The 16,968-nt window shown below is 29.3% G+C and overlaps 3 protein-coding genes across 3 annotated transcripts; 2 read left to right on the top strand and 1 right to left on the bottom strand.

Annotated features, from left to right (window-relative positions):
• Positions 1–1,200: 1,200 nt before the first annotated feature.
• On the top strand, positions 1,201–4,918 carry LOC145751378 (chymotrypsinogen A-like). Its single transcript, XM_082567508.1, has 6 exons — positions 1,201–1,424; positions 2,038–2,191; positions 2,958–3,076; positions 3,246–3,419; positions 3,702–3,844; positions 4,161–4,918. The coding sequence occupies exons 1-6, from the start codon at positions 1,334–1,336 to the stop codon at positions 4,479–4,481; spliced, it is 1,002 nt and encodes a 333-aa protein (XP_082423634.1). The 5' UTR covers positions 1,201–1,333; the 3' UTR covers positions 4,482–4,918.
• LOC145751377 (ornithine decarboxylase-like) lies at positions 4,588–11,513 on the bottom strand. The gene is made up of 13 exons (XM_082567507.1): positions 11,415–11,513; positions 11,080–11,239; positions 10,507–10,669; positions 10,205–10,381; positions 9,314–9,486; positions 8,573–8,707; positions 7,949–8,114; positions 7,383–7,560; positions 6,745–6,878; positions 6,215–6,341; positions 5,980–6,067; positions 5,713–5,788; positions 4,588–5,258 (listed from the first exon to the last, which is right to left on the bottom strand). Exons 3-13 carry the CDS (start codon positions 10,606–10,608, stop codon positions 5,172–5,174), a joined length of 1,443 nt encoding a protein of 480 aa, XP_082423633.1. The 5' UTR covers positions 10,609–10,669; positions 11,080–11,239; positions 11,415–11,513; the 3' UTR covers positions 4,588–5,171.
• A 1,509-nt stretch (positions 11,514–13,022) lies between these two features.
• On the top strand, positions 13,023–15,199 carry LOC145751106 (uncharacterized). Its single transcript, XM_082567188.1, has 5 exons — positions 13,023–13,140; positions 13,274–13,420; positions 13,681–13,725; positions 13,893–14,015; positions 14,552–15,199. Exons 1-5 carry the CDS (start codon positions 13,113–13,115, stop codon positions 14,617–14,619), a joined length of 411 nt encoding a protein of 136 aa, XP_082423314.1. The 5' UTR covers positions 13,023–13,112; the 3' UTR covers positions 14,620–15,199.
• Positions 15,200–16,968: the final 1,769 nt, after the last annotated feature.

Below are 16,968 nucleotides of genomic sequence, written 5' to 3' on the forward strand. Positions count from 1 at the left end.
TTATATTTCTAATCGAACAAACAATAAGGTTATCAGACTAAAATCAGCATATTTTATCATAACCTTAACATCGTGTAATTCCAGGAAAAGTTTAGTTTGTTTTTGTTTACAGCATTGTTTGTACCGCACAGTCAGCCTAAATGCCAAGTTTTTTTTTATAAATGTAATTTTCAGGTAAGATAAGAATAGCATTGTATCAAATAATGATTTAATACCTCGAACTGGAAATTGCTTTACTAATATTTTACCCCAAAAACGCATCAGGGCTCAATTTTGTTCAGTCAAATTTTGTAAGAAAATAAACAGTTTGATATTTTTCGAAAAAAAATCATGTCTATAATATTTTAATAAACATGATTACGCAATAAAAATGTCGTTACAGTAAAAAAACAACTGTAATTATCGACACAATTATATCAGAACTTGTCAAAAAACTAATTTTAACAGAATATTACAGATTGGGTTCGATTAAAACGGGTTGATTATAAAGATTACCAAGACTAAGATAAATATTTTTAGCTTGCAAAATCTTTCGGGTATGAGTAAGAGATAAAAATCTAAAAATCTTGTTGAGAAAATATTTTTTTTGAGGTTTTAAGGGAATTAACGATAAATTAAGTCCCAAAAAACAACGTTGAAGAACTAGAAAAAAGCAGTAAAAAGAACTTAAAATAAAGAGCATAATATGTAATGTCTAGTTTTTTAAAAGGCAATACTATAATTGATTTTATAATTTGATTTTATAAATGATTTTATAATTTGATTTTATAATTTCAAACAGAAATAGAAAAAAAATAGTTAATTTAATTTTAATGCTTTTTTGAATATTTTTTTAGTAATTAAATATGGCGATTTTTAATTAAATTGAAATGTGAAAGTGCAAACAGGTCAAGATTTTTTCGGTATTTTTGTATATAAACATTGTAACTAACTATGTTTTGCCTTGTCAAGAACTAAATGTCAATGTCTGGGTGGAGTTTGTATATAAAAAATCAGAAATTTAGGCTCAAATAAAAAAATGTTTTAGCCTTGAAGTGACTAAAGCAACACATAAAGTTTAAACTTGACTATAAAAAAGAAGTTAACTTAGAAAACATTTAAAAACATTAGGAAAAAAGGCGTTTTTGTGTACTCGTCGTGCAATTAGCTTGTTTCTATTTTGGTATCTTAAAACTTTTTCATATTTTGTTTGTAGGTATATTCCTATATATACACACTGCTCTGACTTATAAATTTAGGATGAAAAATAGAGACGATCTATCAGATTTACACCACAACCGAATTTAAAAGAGTTGCCAAAAACGTTTTAAGAATTAAAGTTTATTGATCAAAAATGAAAGCATACGGAATAGAAAAGACTGGAAAAATATTTTTATTATTTGTGGCCCTGTCGCTTGTTTATACTACTTTTGGACAGAATAAATGTAAGTTTTTTGCTAAATTAAATCAAAATATATTTTTAAAATTCTATTTATAATTTCCATAAGGTATCATTAAAAATTAAAACTTTATTTTTTAAAACGTTGATAAATTCATCTATAATTAATTTAAAAATTTTTGCTGAATTGTGGCTTTAGTAATTTAAAACCTAATTTTTTTAAAGTGTCCAATTAAAAATGATAGATATAAATCCGAAAATCGGCGTTAGTTTACTGTAATTATATAGACTTACTCTTAATATATTTTATAATCTGCTTATAAATTAATTAAATTGTCAATCTATGACACTTAGTAAACAGAAGTAATCTTGAAAAGTCGGTCAAATAATCTATATTTATCCATATCAATGTTATTTACCTTTAATTCGCAATTTTGTTTTCACATTATGACTCATTTTTAACCAATGTGTGTCTTATTACGTTGGTGAGCTGGATTAGTTTTAAATATGCCAACTCATATTGAGTATTAAAAAGTAATAAAAAAATAATATCCTTACAATAAATTGATTGTATTAAATTGGCAATAATTTTTTTAAACTAAGCTAAGATATTAAAAATTTCTAAATATTAAAAATTAATTTTATATATTTTTCTTCAGATTTCAAAATTGTCGGAGGAGCTGTTACAAGGAAAGGAAGATGGCCTTGGCAGGCGATGGTTATTGGAAGAAAACGAAATATCCAATCAGTGTTTAGCTGTGGAGCTACTCTGATATCATCAAACTTTTTACTAACTTCTGCGTATTGCCCAATGTAAGAAATTTTATACACCATTTTTATTCAATTCTGGCGAATAGTTTTTTGGAAATATTATGTAAAAACTTTATCTTTTTTTTAGTTTGATAATAATCGTTATAGGCCGACATATCTAGATTCAAATTTAGATCATCAAAATCAAATATATATATACAAATCGTATGATATAATCTTAAATAAATATAAGGCATGCTATATTTAGTAGCATCAAAAATTGCATGCCCAAAGCATTATAGGTATATATTTCAAAGCGTTTAACGCAATCGAAAACGAGCACGTTTACAAAATACTGAAATTGAGTTTGCCCACCAAATATGACAGCCTTTTATGTAAAAGCATTTTTGAACATAAGCACACCTTTTAAATTCTCAGCATAATCCCGTTTGCTCGCATATTTTGTCAAGATTAGAACTCATAAAACGCGACGTTTTAACAAATTCCTAGAAAAGATTAGACAAGATCTAACCAAGTAATGTTTTCTAAACTGCTTCTTACAATAACCTATACAATCACTAATTAAAACGGGTTTAGGCTGTGTAATTTCGATTCATTACTACGTAGACATTTTTCAAAATGACGTTATACTTTAGGAAATATAGAAAATAAAAATGGTCGACATTTTATTACATTCTTACTAGACTATACATAACAAACAAACAAAAACAAGTTTAACATTTAAAAACCACAAGATTTTAATGTTCTTAACTATAAATACACATTTTCCCAACACTGTTTAACGTTTTTAAGTATGATTTATATGAAGGGGCTTTTACCAAATTCAAGTTATTTTGGGTTTGTGGAATTTTACGGCAGAATACGAAGAAGGAAGACTTAATTATGGAGTTTCCAACATTATTCCCCATCCCTGCTTCGACGGACAAGGTAAAAAACACTGTGAAAACATATATTCACATATTGTCCAAATATAATGTAGATTTATATTATATACCAAAATACTGTTGTAATATATCTTTTTTGGGGCACTGACTCGCATCGAGGATAAAGAGAAATATAAATACAATACAAAATAAACTGACAACCCTTGTTTTAGTAACCAACAGCGACGCTGACGTTGCCTTAATTCGAATCAAACCTCACAGAAAATTTGGTTTTCCTTCGACAGTCAGTGCGGCATGTTTACCTACAACACCACATCAAGACTGGGACAATCTTGTCCATGATGGCGATATTACGAATTGTATTGCAACAGGCTATGGTGTAGGACGTACGTATAAAAAGCACTATATGTAGTTAGGCCTATACTTAGTTCATAATTATGCAACACTTTCTACTTTCATAGTTATAAACCATTCAACAGGTTAATAATCACATATTAACGTAAAGAATATCCTAAATTGGCAAAGCAACTTAAGACCGGCTTAAAAGTTGCAAATTACACTAGGCTACCACGCACTAAAACTGTGGAATATATATAAATAATATTTTCGGACAATTTTTAAGATGCAGCCTTTAATACACGATCCTTAAACCTATATTGTGATTGCAGCCAATCGAAGAGCGTCTCTTGGCGTTCTAAACGAAGTGGAATTTCCGTTTCTCTCCAAACTAAAATGCCAGCAAGTTTACGGTAATCTTTTATCTGAAGACAAAATGTGTTCCTATGGTGCGCCAGGACGATCGACGTGCAAGGTTTAGAAAATGTTTGTCTTAAATAAAACTTTTCTTTGATTTTAAAGCCTAGACGAGAGCATACTTTAAGCTAACTTTACAAGCCGACTTTACAGCCTAAATATAGAATAACATTAATTACAATGACTCAGCCTTGAGTTGTCGTAGTTAGTTTTGAATTTTATTCACCTAATATATTGGCTTATTATTAATCTTTAAAACGGAATTAAGGACTACTAAAACGACCAAAATAATTACAACCAAATAATAAAATGTAACAAACCAAATACTTTGCCGTCGTAATTTTAGCACTAACACAATTTATCTTTGCTTGCAGGGCGATATGGGAGGGCCAATCGTATGCCCCAATATCAATTCGGATGCTTGTGAAGGGTACTACTTGGCCGGGACTATATCAAACACAGCCAGTAACTGCGATTCGCCACAAAACAACGGAATGCCTTCGATATTTACCGCAATATTCCCTCATTTAGACTGGATACGAAGTGTGATAAGAAATCAACGTAGGCCACCTTTGTTTAGTTGTAGGCCACAAATAACGGAAAAAAGTAATGCACTTAACGAATACCCGACCGAAAATGGCAGTAGTGGTACAGAAAATGGCGGTAATAGGACACTTGAAGATGGAGATTATTAAACTAACCTACTACGAGTTTAGCAAACTTGCAGCCACGTGGTGGCAGTTTAAGCTACATTTTTATAAGTTATTTTAGGCCTGTTTTATATTTACTGTATCGAGAAAATACAAAGACTTGGTTGTTTATTAATTTCCAAGAACTACTCGATTAAATTTTTAATCGACACCTTTAAAAATAAACAGAGAGATCAACTCTGACAAGGATTATAAATGATTTTTCCAACAGCACAAACACCTTAACAGCGTAACACAATAACGACCTTTACTTAGCGGGACTTTAGTCGGAATTTTTGGCCAAAATTTTCTCGTAATCTTTTATAAAATGTACCCTAGAGCAAAATCCTTACATACGCTTACCAAAATTCTGCTACGAGCTTTTAATTTTTGGATATTTTTGTGCTTGTGCGATATTTTATAAATACAGTTTTTTATTTCAATTTTGTGACAACCAAACTAAGAAACCGTGAAATTTAAAACGCAAAACACACACTAGCAAAATACAGGCTACACTAAAATTATTCCCCCTATTAGCAATCATAAACTGGTTGGCAAAAAATTATTTACTTATTCAGGCAGAAAATTAAACCTTTGACAGCAGAAAGATGATATTTTTTTAAATTTGTTACATTCTATAAACTTGTGTTAGGTATATATAAAAGTGATGGTTAAAAGTTATGGTGTTAAGTTAATTTAAACTTTAACTGGGATAGCTTGACGATGCCCATTTAGAATCGTTTTTTTGTTGACCTCAAATTCAGAAGAACCATCAAAACCACCCTGTACAAAAATTAAATTGAATTTAAATCAAATTCTAATTATTACCATTTAAATTGCTTTGAAAGCTTTGAAAGGAAACTTGCTTTGAAAGCTTTTAATTGTATTAAAAGACCAGTGTTTGTTGGTTATGTTTTTTGTCTAATTTCATTGAAAATATATATAAAACTATGCTTGCGGTGGGAATTGAACCAAAGCCCCGATCTTTTAAATCAAAGTAAAATAAGTTTACCACATTTAGTACCAGTAAAATACATAATATATTTATGCCCATTTTCTTTGTGAACTAATGATGTATATTTGGTTAAACCAAAATATTGGCCCGAGGGTCCAGACAATAAACATATCACATCTGAGGTTCAAAGTTTGATTACCGCTCCTATTTTGTTTTCAAAATAAACAGTTTTTTTTTAATTACATGACAGCAATAGTAATGATAAAAAAAATTAAATATTACTTTTATGTATTTTTCGCATCCCAGAAAATTGATGTTTTGGATCTCAGCAGCACCAGATAGTGTCCTAAGATGATCCCTGTAAAGTAAATTATGATGCCATAATCAATTGGTCGTAAAAAAAATTAGTTTAAATAAAAAAAAAACTTTTAAAAATTAAAATAATTTTTTTCTTTAAGTCTACAACAATATATATTATAGAATTAATTTCAAATTAAAAATGAGTAATAATGAAGGTGTATATTGAAGGTGTATATAAGATCTACTTACAAATACTCCTCTGTAACAAAGTATAAGATTCGAGTGGTCTTAAAACCATTAAATGCTGACCCTGCTGCTACAGTATAGGCACCCATGTCTGAAACATTTTGGTTTTTTAAATAAAATTAAAAAAAAAATTAAAACAACATTTTTTTTTATTGTCTTAAGATATTTAAAATTGCATAAATTTATATAAAAAAATCATTTTTTTTTAAAATAATTTTGGGAAAATTAAGGTTTTTACCCTTCCATATGATCCAGTCTTGCTGCTGGAGTTGAGGCAACATTACATGCTCCAGAATTCGATCCAAACCGTCGCAAGTGGGTCCCCAGATGCTGGATGAGAATACCGCATCATCTCTATGCTTATCCTAAAAAAAAATTAAATTTAGTTTTTTTATGAAGTGACAAAAATTGAAAAAAGCATAATTTTATGCAGATTTTAGTGCACATAGTTTAAATTATGTCTGCTAGTTTTGTAATATCCAATAATTTAATTAACAAACAGATTAATTTTTTTGAAGTTATATTTAAATAAAAAACAAAATAAAATCTACTTTAAAATTTTCTAATTATTGTTTACAAAATATGATAACTGACATTTTACTATAAACATAAACATTAGTTTGTTATGTGTAGTTATACTAATGTGTTTATATCGTGATTACAAAATCAATTAATTTTTGGTATTATGTTGCCCAAAAATAAAATAAATGAACCATGGTAATCAAGCAAAACAAATTATTTTTGTAATTTAGCATAGATTTTACTTACATGTATTAATGTAGGGGACACATGAGCATGGTCATAAAACAAGCAGTTAAAAGAACCGTACAAACCATCATTAATATAATACATATATGCTGGTTCGTCATTCTTTGTAGCTGCTACAGTATTCAAAATGCTCACTAAACATCATAATTTAGAATTTGAATATGAAAATAAAGCAAGTATTTATTCTAATTTCACTTAACCGACAGTGTGGTGTAGTGGTAAGAACACTTGCTGCACCACACATGAGGTCGTGGGTTCAATCCCCACTGATCTCATGCTGTAGCGTCCTTGAGTAAGGCCTATAAACGGTATAAACTCCTGCTGAGCCAGCACTTAATCAGCAGCTTAATTATCGGGCAATTATAATCTATAATATCCCAAACTGACACAGGCAACTCAAAACTGGGTCGGAGTAACTAATGTTACTCTATGTTTAAGTCGCGCAATCGACTTTCCCACATCGAGGATAAAGATATATACAAAAAAAAACTATTGTGCTTTTGATAGTTAAAAAAAAAGTAATTCACATAAACATTAAAAATTAAAAAAAAATTATTTCTCATCGCTATAGCGTTTTTGTTCAACGGCTACCAATTTACATAAAAATCACACTTTAAGAAACTTTTAAATTAACCTACCCTTATCTGTTTGAGTCTGTATAGTGTCTCTAGCTATTTCTCTCTTAGCAATCACATTGGTGGTAAGAGTAAAAGCAGAGGCTGCGTAAAAACGACCTGGTTCAGCTATGATTTCAACTTGAGGATATTGCTCGAGTGGAAACAAGAGATCAAGGTGCTCGTTCACCACAGAAGTAATCTAAAAAAATATTGTTTTTTAAATATTTTCAAAAAAAAAATTTAAAGTTATATATAGCAAAATTAATTCTTATAAGTTAAACCTAAAGTTAAAACAAAAAAAGCAATTTAATAAGTGTATAAAATGGTCTCTTATTTATATTTCTAGTTAATTGCCTGCCCTTTGAGCTGCTATTTAATTGTTGTAATATGGTCACAACTAATATGTGGACATTATAATTTACCTGAGCACAAAAAACAGCATTTTTTTTTATTTTAAAGACCGCTAAATTAGACATACATATCTATATATTTACATATATGTCTAAAAAGAATTTTTAGTATTTTAGTGCTTTTAGAAGTACACCTTTCTTTAAAATAAATGTCAAATTTAAAACGTAGAAATATACCTTTTCAAACTTTAGACTAACATCTTCGGTGCCAGGAAATCCACCTCCGATATCGAGTAAATTAAACTCAACACCGATCGACTCAGCATAATCAAATAATGACCGAGCATTTTCCAGAGCTTTGACAAAAGCATTTACATCTTGGCAACCACTCCCAACATGAAAACTATAAAAATAAATAATTTTCAATTTTTTTTACATTTCTTTATCCTCGATGTGAAAAGGTCGACTTCACGACCTAAACATAGAGTAACATCAGTTACCCCGACCCAGTCTTGAGTTCCTTTTGGTAGTAGTTTAAAATATTATATATATAGATTACAACTGCCCGATAATTAAGCTGCTGATTAAGTGTTAACGGGAGTTCATTATGTTATAGCGCCTTACTCAAGGGCGCTACAGCATGAGAACAGTGTGAATTTAACCCAAGACCTCATGTAGTTAAAACTAATGTTCTGACCACCACACCATGCTGCCGGTTCAGTTAACAACAAATTTAAAATTCGATAGTGGCAATGCAACTAGTTGTTATTTTATAGTTTTTATAGTTAAGTTAACTATATGGGTTATAATATCATAAAATTTAATCTTTTTAGGTAGCCCTTTCACAGTATAAACTTTTACCTAATTCCCACTACGTTTAGTCCCATTTTAAAAGCAGTTTGAATAAGTTTTGGACTCGAATCAATGTGAGCACCGTACTTCAAACTAAACTGACACACAGATGCAGAATCATCAGTTTGTATTCGTAGCACCAATCTAAATAATAACAAAAGATTTTACTGTCATTAGTGTCATTTGGCATTACAAGTCAGTTAAAATTCACATGAATAATAGAGATACTGTCATTATTGAAAGCATTACATCACATAAATAAGCATTCCATTATAATATTGGATCAGTTATAAATATTTTAATAAAAAAAACGCTAAAAAAAGCTTTAATACAATAGCGTTGTTTTTTTAACTGTATATTGGTGTAGGGTGGAATTATAATTGCTGTTTATACTTCCGGTATTTACAAAACTAAATATAGAACTTAAGAACAGAGGCCTGGGTTAGATTCCAGCTGTTGGCATGTACTATAGATAACAAACATTTTTCACACTTAAGAAAGAGTTATAATAATAATAATAATTAAACCTATAAATGCAATGGTATATTTTATTAAAATGTACTAGTCAAAACCCTGCCCTAAAGTCAACAATTTGACAAAAAATGGAAAGAAAATTTGACAGAAAATATTAATTGACAGAATATGGACACAACCCACAACAAATATTTGTCTGCGATATTTACCGCCCACCACAAACGGAAGTTTTATTTAACTACATCATATTAAAAAATTTTTGAAAGAAGTTTTTACCTAGCACTGGGGTAATATTTCTTCATCTTTATCAGTTCTTCTTCATTATCGAATACAATCAAGTTAACATTGTTATCTCGAGCATATCTGATATGAGAGGCTTGTTTGCATGGGTTGGCGTAAATTATTCTATCTGGCGCCACACCAAGGTTTAGCATTTGAAGGATTTCAGGCTGTCAGAAACAAAAAAATAAATTTAAAAAAAATAAATTTTTATTAAATAAAAAATTAGTTATATATATATAACAGAAAAAAAAATGTTAACATAAAAATATAACTTTAGAGTTTTTTTTGGTGAGTATTTTAGCTATAAAAACACAATAAAGCTTTTTAGGTAAATATATATATAACAATTGTTTTTAAAAACTGTTATTAAAAAAAATCAATATTGATGGACTGTCATTACCAATAATATTCTTGTGAAAAATTGATTTTTTTTAAGACTTAGCAATTCCTAATAGTATTTAAATAATAATCACAAAAGGATTTAAAGTTTTTAAATATCACGTCTTGTCATCAGGTTTAAATTAAGATATGAATGTGTGAATTGTTTTTTACATAGAATGCGGTTAGTTCAACATGGTCTAGCTAACTGTTATCAATTTTTATTAGGATATTTTGACTACCACAACCAATATTTTGATTTCCTAGTACCAATTACTAAGTAATACATTTAATACACTTGGTATATTACCCAGAAATAAATAGAGCTATATAGAACATTGACTTTATGTAATATATATACTTGGGCCTTTAAAATGTTAAAAAAAATGGATATATTTTTATTAATTAATTTTTTTTTTGATGGTTATTGTGTTTTTGTCTTTATTTATCTCTAAAAAATAGTTAAATTAAACTTATCTAAAGTTTCGAATATAAAATTTCAATCACCTTGCTAGCACAATCAAATCCAGTTCCTATAGCAGCCAAGAGTCTTAACATGACTGGGTTGGGGTTGCATTTTATCGCATAATGAGGTTTGATGCGGGGAAACTCCTTTAACCACCTCATGTGTTTGCCGATAATGTCATCCACATTGCAGATGTAGAATGGATCATCTCCAAAGGCCTTGATCACACAAAAAAATATTTCGAATAAAGTCAGATTTTTTTTTGCCCAAAGTGAAAACATACCAATTTGATCCAAAATAACCTGATTTTTATAGGAAATTATTTAAATTTTTAATGGCCTACTTCATTTTCAATTTTCTGCCTGATTATTTCTTCTTCATCAATGTAAGTCATAACCTTAACATCATCACAAGTTAGTTTTTCGACATTGTAAACTGGCTTCATTTCGTTGGATCTTATTTTTGTTACGAAGTAAAATCAAAGTCCAACAGTTAATGTTTGCAAACTGAATAAATAAAAAAAATTAGATTACTGGAAAACTTTTTGAACATTTCTTTGTATATATCAACATAGAGTAACAACAGTTACCCCGACACAGTCTCGAGTTGCCTGTGGCAGTTTGGAATAATATAGAACATAATTGTCTGATAATTACGCTGCTGATTGAGTTCTTGCTCAGCAGAAGTTAATACCTTTTATAGTGCCCTACTCAAGGGCGCTACAGCATGAGAGCACTGGGGATCGAACCCAGGGTCTTATATGGTGTAGAAAGTGTTCTGACTTTTATACCACGCTGCCGGTCAATGAAAAACACACTTTTATTGTTTTAACTCTTATGATAAAGTTATATAGTTAGGGTTTGATTTATTTGATTTGGTATTAATTTAAATAAATATTTTTGCTGCTAATACTTACTATGGGGAATTGAAGAAATTAAAAAAATAAATTAAAACAAGAACTTTAAGTTTGTATTCTGCTAGCTAGGGTTCCAAGGTGGGGCAAAGTTAAAGTCGAGCTGTTCTTGGTAGAGGGTCAGACCTTCTTGTTTTGAAACGTACTTTGTAGCAATGGGGTACTAGAAAAATCAAAAAAAGAGGTTTTATATATATATAAATTTTTGTAAAAAACATGCAACTTACATGTAAAATATAAAAATTTTAGTCACACAAATAATACATAAAAATTACAATAAGTAAATATAACATAAAAAACTTTATTTAAATTAACTCATTTTTAAATAATAAACTTACGTAGGATTTATTGAAAGCTGGCTGAGAATCGATCTTTTTTAACGACGGAATTTTGGTTGTTTCTTTGTAACCAGATGAGTTAAAATTAAGTTTTCATTTCTAATAAAAAAACAAAAAAATGTATTAGATATCTTGTCAGACAGTCAGTATGTTGAAGGAATAGTAAAACAAAAACAGTTTATTTTTTTTCGTAAAATTGTAAATTCTCTTCTTTAAACTTACAATTTACTAGCTGTTCGACTAACTATTACAACCTAACAACGCTTACTTATTTTAACTTGATTTGGGTTACATAGCAAATTTCCTGTTTACCATCACGCCGGCAGCGTGGAAAACAAAAATACTTTTTAAAGGCTAACGACCTGCCCGACTTACAACACGAGATTGCGTAAAAAATTGGAAAGTCCGAAGTCAGAAAGAAAGGTTGCCAAACAATTCCCAAATAATTTTTTTGGGTTAATATTTTTTATACTATTTACTTTATTACTGAAGTATTTAAATTTATTTGATATTTTAACATATAATCAATACCAATTAGTAAATTTCAAATTTATAAACACAATTACTATACATAAACTAGTTTGATTCAATGTAAATTTATTTAAAGTAATCGTTTATTTACATAAACTTCGGGGCTAGTAGGAACAGGGTAGAGGTAAAAAATTAAGTGTTTTGAAATAATAAAAATATAAATATAAAAGTGTTACTTTTGTTTGAAAAAAAAGGCTGTAAAAAACATGCTGCTACACACCTTTAATATGTTTTTGCAAAAAAAGGTATCTAAGATGTTTAAAACAATTTTTATAATTTTTATAAGTGTTCTATTTTTGTGTTCTTAAATGTTATATTTTTGCAACACTGTTATTACAACAAAACAATTGCAAATATTATGGTTAAAATTAAATATTTTGTTAAGTAAATAGGTTTAAATATATAACCCAACCCGGCATTGCAACACAAAAGAATTAATAGTTTCTGTTGATTGGATTAAGGTACACTTATCATAAACATTTATATTTAGACGAAATATGAGTCACCATTTACATGTAACAAAGGTAGGATAGTACAATGATAGTAGTATGTCATAACATATCGCCTACGTAGGTTAATTCAGTTGCGTACAGAAAATAATTAAAATATTGCTAATTTATCACAAGCAAATACTTCCTATCGATACCGGATTGATTTAACATTGATGGCGAAACAGTTTGAGTCTATTGTTATTGTATAGCGATGACATTAACACGCTCACAGCTAAATAGCCTAAACCAGTTTGTCAAGTCAGCTAAATAGTGAATACAAAAAGTTCCTACACTGTAAAAACTAAGGAAATGTTACTCGAATATAGAAATATATAGCTTGAGCGTTTTGTTTAGTCTGTGTAGGCTTAAGCTGTTGTTTAGTATGTGTAGGTGTAAGCTGTAGGCGTAAGTTAAATAAATATAAGAAAAAATAAGTGTGCTTCAAAACACTTACCAGCTATCTGAGCCCTGATAAGTAATTCGTTTTTTTGTTTTGTCGAAAAGTTAAATTTAAAAAAGTTCCTATAATAGCTAGTAGATCTTTATGTTACTTTTATTGTGCATTATTTAATATTATAACAAATATAGCAGGAAATAAGTTAGTTTTTAATTCGAAAAAAGTAATTAATTAACTGTATATTAAAATAGTAAAAAGCACAAACGAAATAGAGTTGTAATGACAGGCCTCACCGAGGTCGAAAAAGGTAACTAATTAATCACAACAATTAAATGCTTTTAAAATTTGTCATTAATGTAAATAAAATATTTTGCAAAGTTAATGTTATAAAAACCGGATATTTACTATTGTAAAATAATAAACTGAAGAAAACATTTCAGATATCCTAATATTTCTTTTGTTGGCTATATCCGTTTTACTTCTTATATGTTTAATTTCTTACATGACGTGGAAAAAATGTTGCGAGAAAGAGCTTAGACAAATTGCAGAAAATCGCCGATGGCAAGACAGTGCTCCCACAATAGGAGGTAAGTTAAACTTAGAACAGTTTTATTTTGCAGTATTTGTTTAAAAGTTGGGGACTTAAAAAGGAATTTGGGGACTTAAAAAGATTATATGATTAAAGCTGCAATATCTATCTTTTCACATAATAAATTTATTCATAAATAAGATTTTGAATTTTATAAGTAGTGTGTAAGGTTAATAATGCATAGGTAGTGGATTGGATAAACCTATGCGATACTTTATTACAAAATTGTATTTAAAAATTATTTTTACTTTACGACAGAAGGTCCCAATGGTTCGGCGCAAGGTGGAGCTAGAAATACAATAAGTAAAAAGCAATTTAACTAATATATGCTCAGTAATGTAAAGTAAAATTTAAATTTAATGTGTTTGAAAGAAATTATTAAACCCTTTAACAAAATTTATTTTACATTTTTTTGGTGGTTGCAGATAGCAAAATTATCCGTATAACAATCTTTAATTATTTCCCTCTAGGAAGATCATCCCAGTCATCTTCATTACCCTGGAGCGGTTTCGACGCCCCCATTTTCACGGTAACCCAACCCGGGGTTACACCTAGCGCCCCATTTGAAAATGATCCGCCCCCAAATGTATTTGGTAAAAAAGCAATTTATGTTTATTTAAAAATTTATATTTTTTCAGTGTCTTATTATGGTAGCAAGTTATTAAATATTAGAAAAACTGTGAAATTCTGTTGTGTTCAAGCTAAGAAAAAACGCAAATACCGTAGCATTGGTGGGACTTGAACCCAAAACCTCTTTTTTTTGTATATATCTTTATCCTCGATGTGGGAAAGTCGAATGCGCGACTTAAACATAGAGTAACATCAGTTACTCCGACCCAGTCTTGAGTTGCCTGTGGCAGTTTAGAATATTATAGATTAGAATTGCCCCATAATTATGCTGCTGATTAAGTGCTGGCTTAGCAGGAGTTCGCACCGTTTATAGTGCCTTACTCGAGGGCGCTACAGCATGAGATCAGTGGGGATTGAACCCACGACCTCATGTCTGGTGTAGCAAGTGTTCTTACCCCCCCACCACGCTGCTCCTGGTCTTTACCTATCAGTATTTAGCAAAGTAGGTATACTAGAAGTGTTATATTTATAACTATTAAAATAAATATTATTATGACAGATAATGTCAATGGGGAAGAATTGCCTAGCTATAATGAAATTATGAGACACGCAAGAAGGATGACGTAACAAACTGATGCAATCATAACTTTATAAATTTATTTTTAAATAGACTACAGGCTACTACTGTGATGTTATGCAACAAGTAGTAAATAAACAATATTGTGGGTAACCTTTAGGATTAAAAAAAAATTCTATAAAATTCAGTTTTTAATTTTTTGTTTGATTTTTTATACTGTGACTTCTATTTTATTTAAATTTTTTTGAATTGATGATTTTTATTATAAAGTTTATTTATTTATTATAGTGCAATATATATTCTACTTTCCTTGTTTGTAAACCTTTATTCTTTTATTGATTTGGTATTTATAACCAAGTTAAATGTAAGCAAGAGGTATAGCAACAGTGTGGCACAATTATCTTATTAGTTTAAGTCATTTATAGATAGGGTTGGATTTTTAATGTCCCCCAAATTTTATGCTTTTTATAAGAAAAACTTATCGCAATTTAGGGTATTTTTTGTTTTTATTTAGCTTGGGCATTAATACCTATACTCCATCTTTAATTTCCCTCTAATTTGGTTTGTATTAAAACAATTACTTTCTTCTATTATTTATTTCTTTATGTCAAATAAACCAAATTACTGGTGTTATGCATGTTGTAATGGGGAATAAAAATAATCAAATTTTTTTATGAAAACGTATCGAAACGAGACAAAAAAAGCTTTGTTTATTTTTGGATCATCTTTCCGCCTACTTTGTAAACAGATAGTGTCTATTAAATCCCGTTTTAGATTGTGGTGCCTATCCATCAACAAAGTCTAGTTTAAAGTGGTTAAAAGTCTCGTATGTTAACCAGATTTATGGAATTTTAAAACTTCCAAGAAAAATTTATTTTAAATTGTAGGTTAAATATTTGTCTACATTGGCAAAGCATTTAACCTTTGCTATTGTTAAAAGTTATCCAAACCACAAACATGTAGTGTGTAGTTTTATGGGTTTATTTTGAAACTTATAGGGGTGTGCTATGAGCTTGATCGTAAACTTTTATAGCCTAATTTACCCACATATTAATACTTACACACCACATAAATCATGGTTTCCTTGTGGATATTTATATTGTCTGAATTCACCTTCACCAAAACCTATTAAATTTTAAACCTAAAAGAATTATTAAGAAGGAAAAAAACAAAACCTAAAAAGAAAAAAAATACTTCCGTGTGCATTGAGCTTAAATCTCAAAGCTATAACTTTTTTTAAAGTAATGTAAACACAAAAAGTTTAAGGGCTGGGATTTAAAAATTACTAAACAACTAAATACGCGCTACTAAAATCGAAGTTTGAAGCCGGTAACAATACACTAAGATATCAATCTTTCAGTTGGGTTTTATATTATTTGAAGTCAGTTCCAGCGAGGCTACGGCAAACAACAGCTTACTTTGCTCAGAGACTGTGTAAATAAAACCTCAATTTGAACAAGCAATATAACCATATAGCACACGATACGCTTAGTATGAACAGCGCGAAGAAATTGATTTAGTTTGACAAGACTTACGAAAGTTTAACTTACCATTTTTTGTGAGTTTTGTTAAAGAAGTAGAAATTAACTGGCGATGCGTTCATAGTTCAATCAAGAAGCACAAATAAACGCTGGTAATAGAGTTTTTTAGATAGAGTTGAAAAAAAAACAGATTTTAAGCAAAAGCTGCTTTATAATTTACAATCCAATCCTTGTTTACACTAGGTGTTGGTTTAATTTTTCAAAATTAACAAATATTGCGGTTTCGAATCTGGTTTCGCCTATAAGTTTACAATTATTAAATTAATGAAAGCTTATCTAGTAATGATTGATAAAAAATGAGATTATGTTTAAAGATTTATAGGCAGTAAAATTTGGTCTCCTAGGTCTTGGCATTTTGTTTATTATTATTGAAAGACATAAGATAAGAGTAGAATAACTTGGCAAAAAATGATGTATAAAACGAGTTTAAAGAACTGTTGATGATTGATGCTGTTAAGATAACTAATTAGGCATATAATTTTTAGATAATACCTCAATAAATGTTTTTTTCTGAAATATTGTTTAAAAAATCGATTATCATAAGGTCATAAACGATCGAATTTAGAATAATATTTTCCCGCAGTGACAAAATTTTTACGGGCTAAATGGGACAGATTAAATAAACATTATATTATTTACTATGTTAGTACTACTCAAAATTAACAAAGGAAAATTAACCACATCTTGTAATAACTACTAAAGTGCCCGCCTTACGAGCTACATTTTTTAACCACAATAGTCTCCGAAATTAAAGATTTTAAACCCTAGTTACCCAGAGATTTATTTTTTAAAATTGGGTAGAAAATATAAAATTGAAGTCAGTGGTTTTAAATAGTTTTTAAAAACAAAAATAAGGTA

The sequence above is a fragment of the Corella eumyota genome, chromosome 4 (genome assembly GCF_963082875.1).
Source record: "Corella eumyota chromosome 4, kaCorEumy4.1, whole genome shotgun sequence".
Classification (NCBI taxonomy): domain Eukaryota; kingdom Metazoa; phylum Chordata; class Ascidiacea; order Phlebobranchia; family Corellidae; genus Corella; species Corella eumyota.

Coding starts and splice junctions, on each gene's coding strand:
- LOC145751378 (XM_082567508.1), top strand. CDS start 1,334: ATGAAAGCATACGGAATAGAAAAGACTGGAAAAATATTTTTATTATTT. Junction 1,425..2,037: donor TACTTTTGGACAGAATAAAT/GTAAGTTTTTTG, acceptor ATTTTTCTTCAG/ATTTCAAAATTGTCGGAGGA. Junction 3,077..3,245: donor TCCCTGCTTCGACGGACAAG/GTAAAAAACACT, acceptor CCCTTGTTTTAG/TAACCAACAGCGACGCTGAC.
- LOC145751377 (XM_082567507.1), bottom strand. CDS start 10,608: ATGAAGCCAGTTTACAATGTCGAAAAACTAACTTGTGATGATGTTAAG. Junction 6,342..6,744: donor TGTCCCCTACATTAATACAT/GTAAGTAAAATC, acceptor ATTTTTTTTTAG/GATAAGCATAGAGATGATGC. Junction 6,068..6,214: donor AGACTGGATCATATGGAAGG/GTAAAAACCTTA, acceptor AAAATGTTTCAG/ACATGGGTGCCTATACTGTA.
- LOC145751106 (XM_082567188.1), top strand. CDS start 13,113: ATGACAGGCCTCACCGAGGTCGAAAAAG. Junction 13,421..13,680: donor CAGTGCTCCCACAATAGGAG/GTAAGTTAAACT, acceptor ACTTTACGACAG/AAGGTCCCAATGGTTCGGCG. Junction 13,726..13,892: donor TGGAGCTAGAAATACAATAA/GTAAAAAGCAAT, acceptor ATTTCCCTCTAG/GAAGATCATCCCAGTCATCT.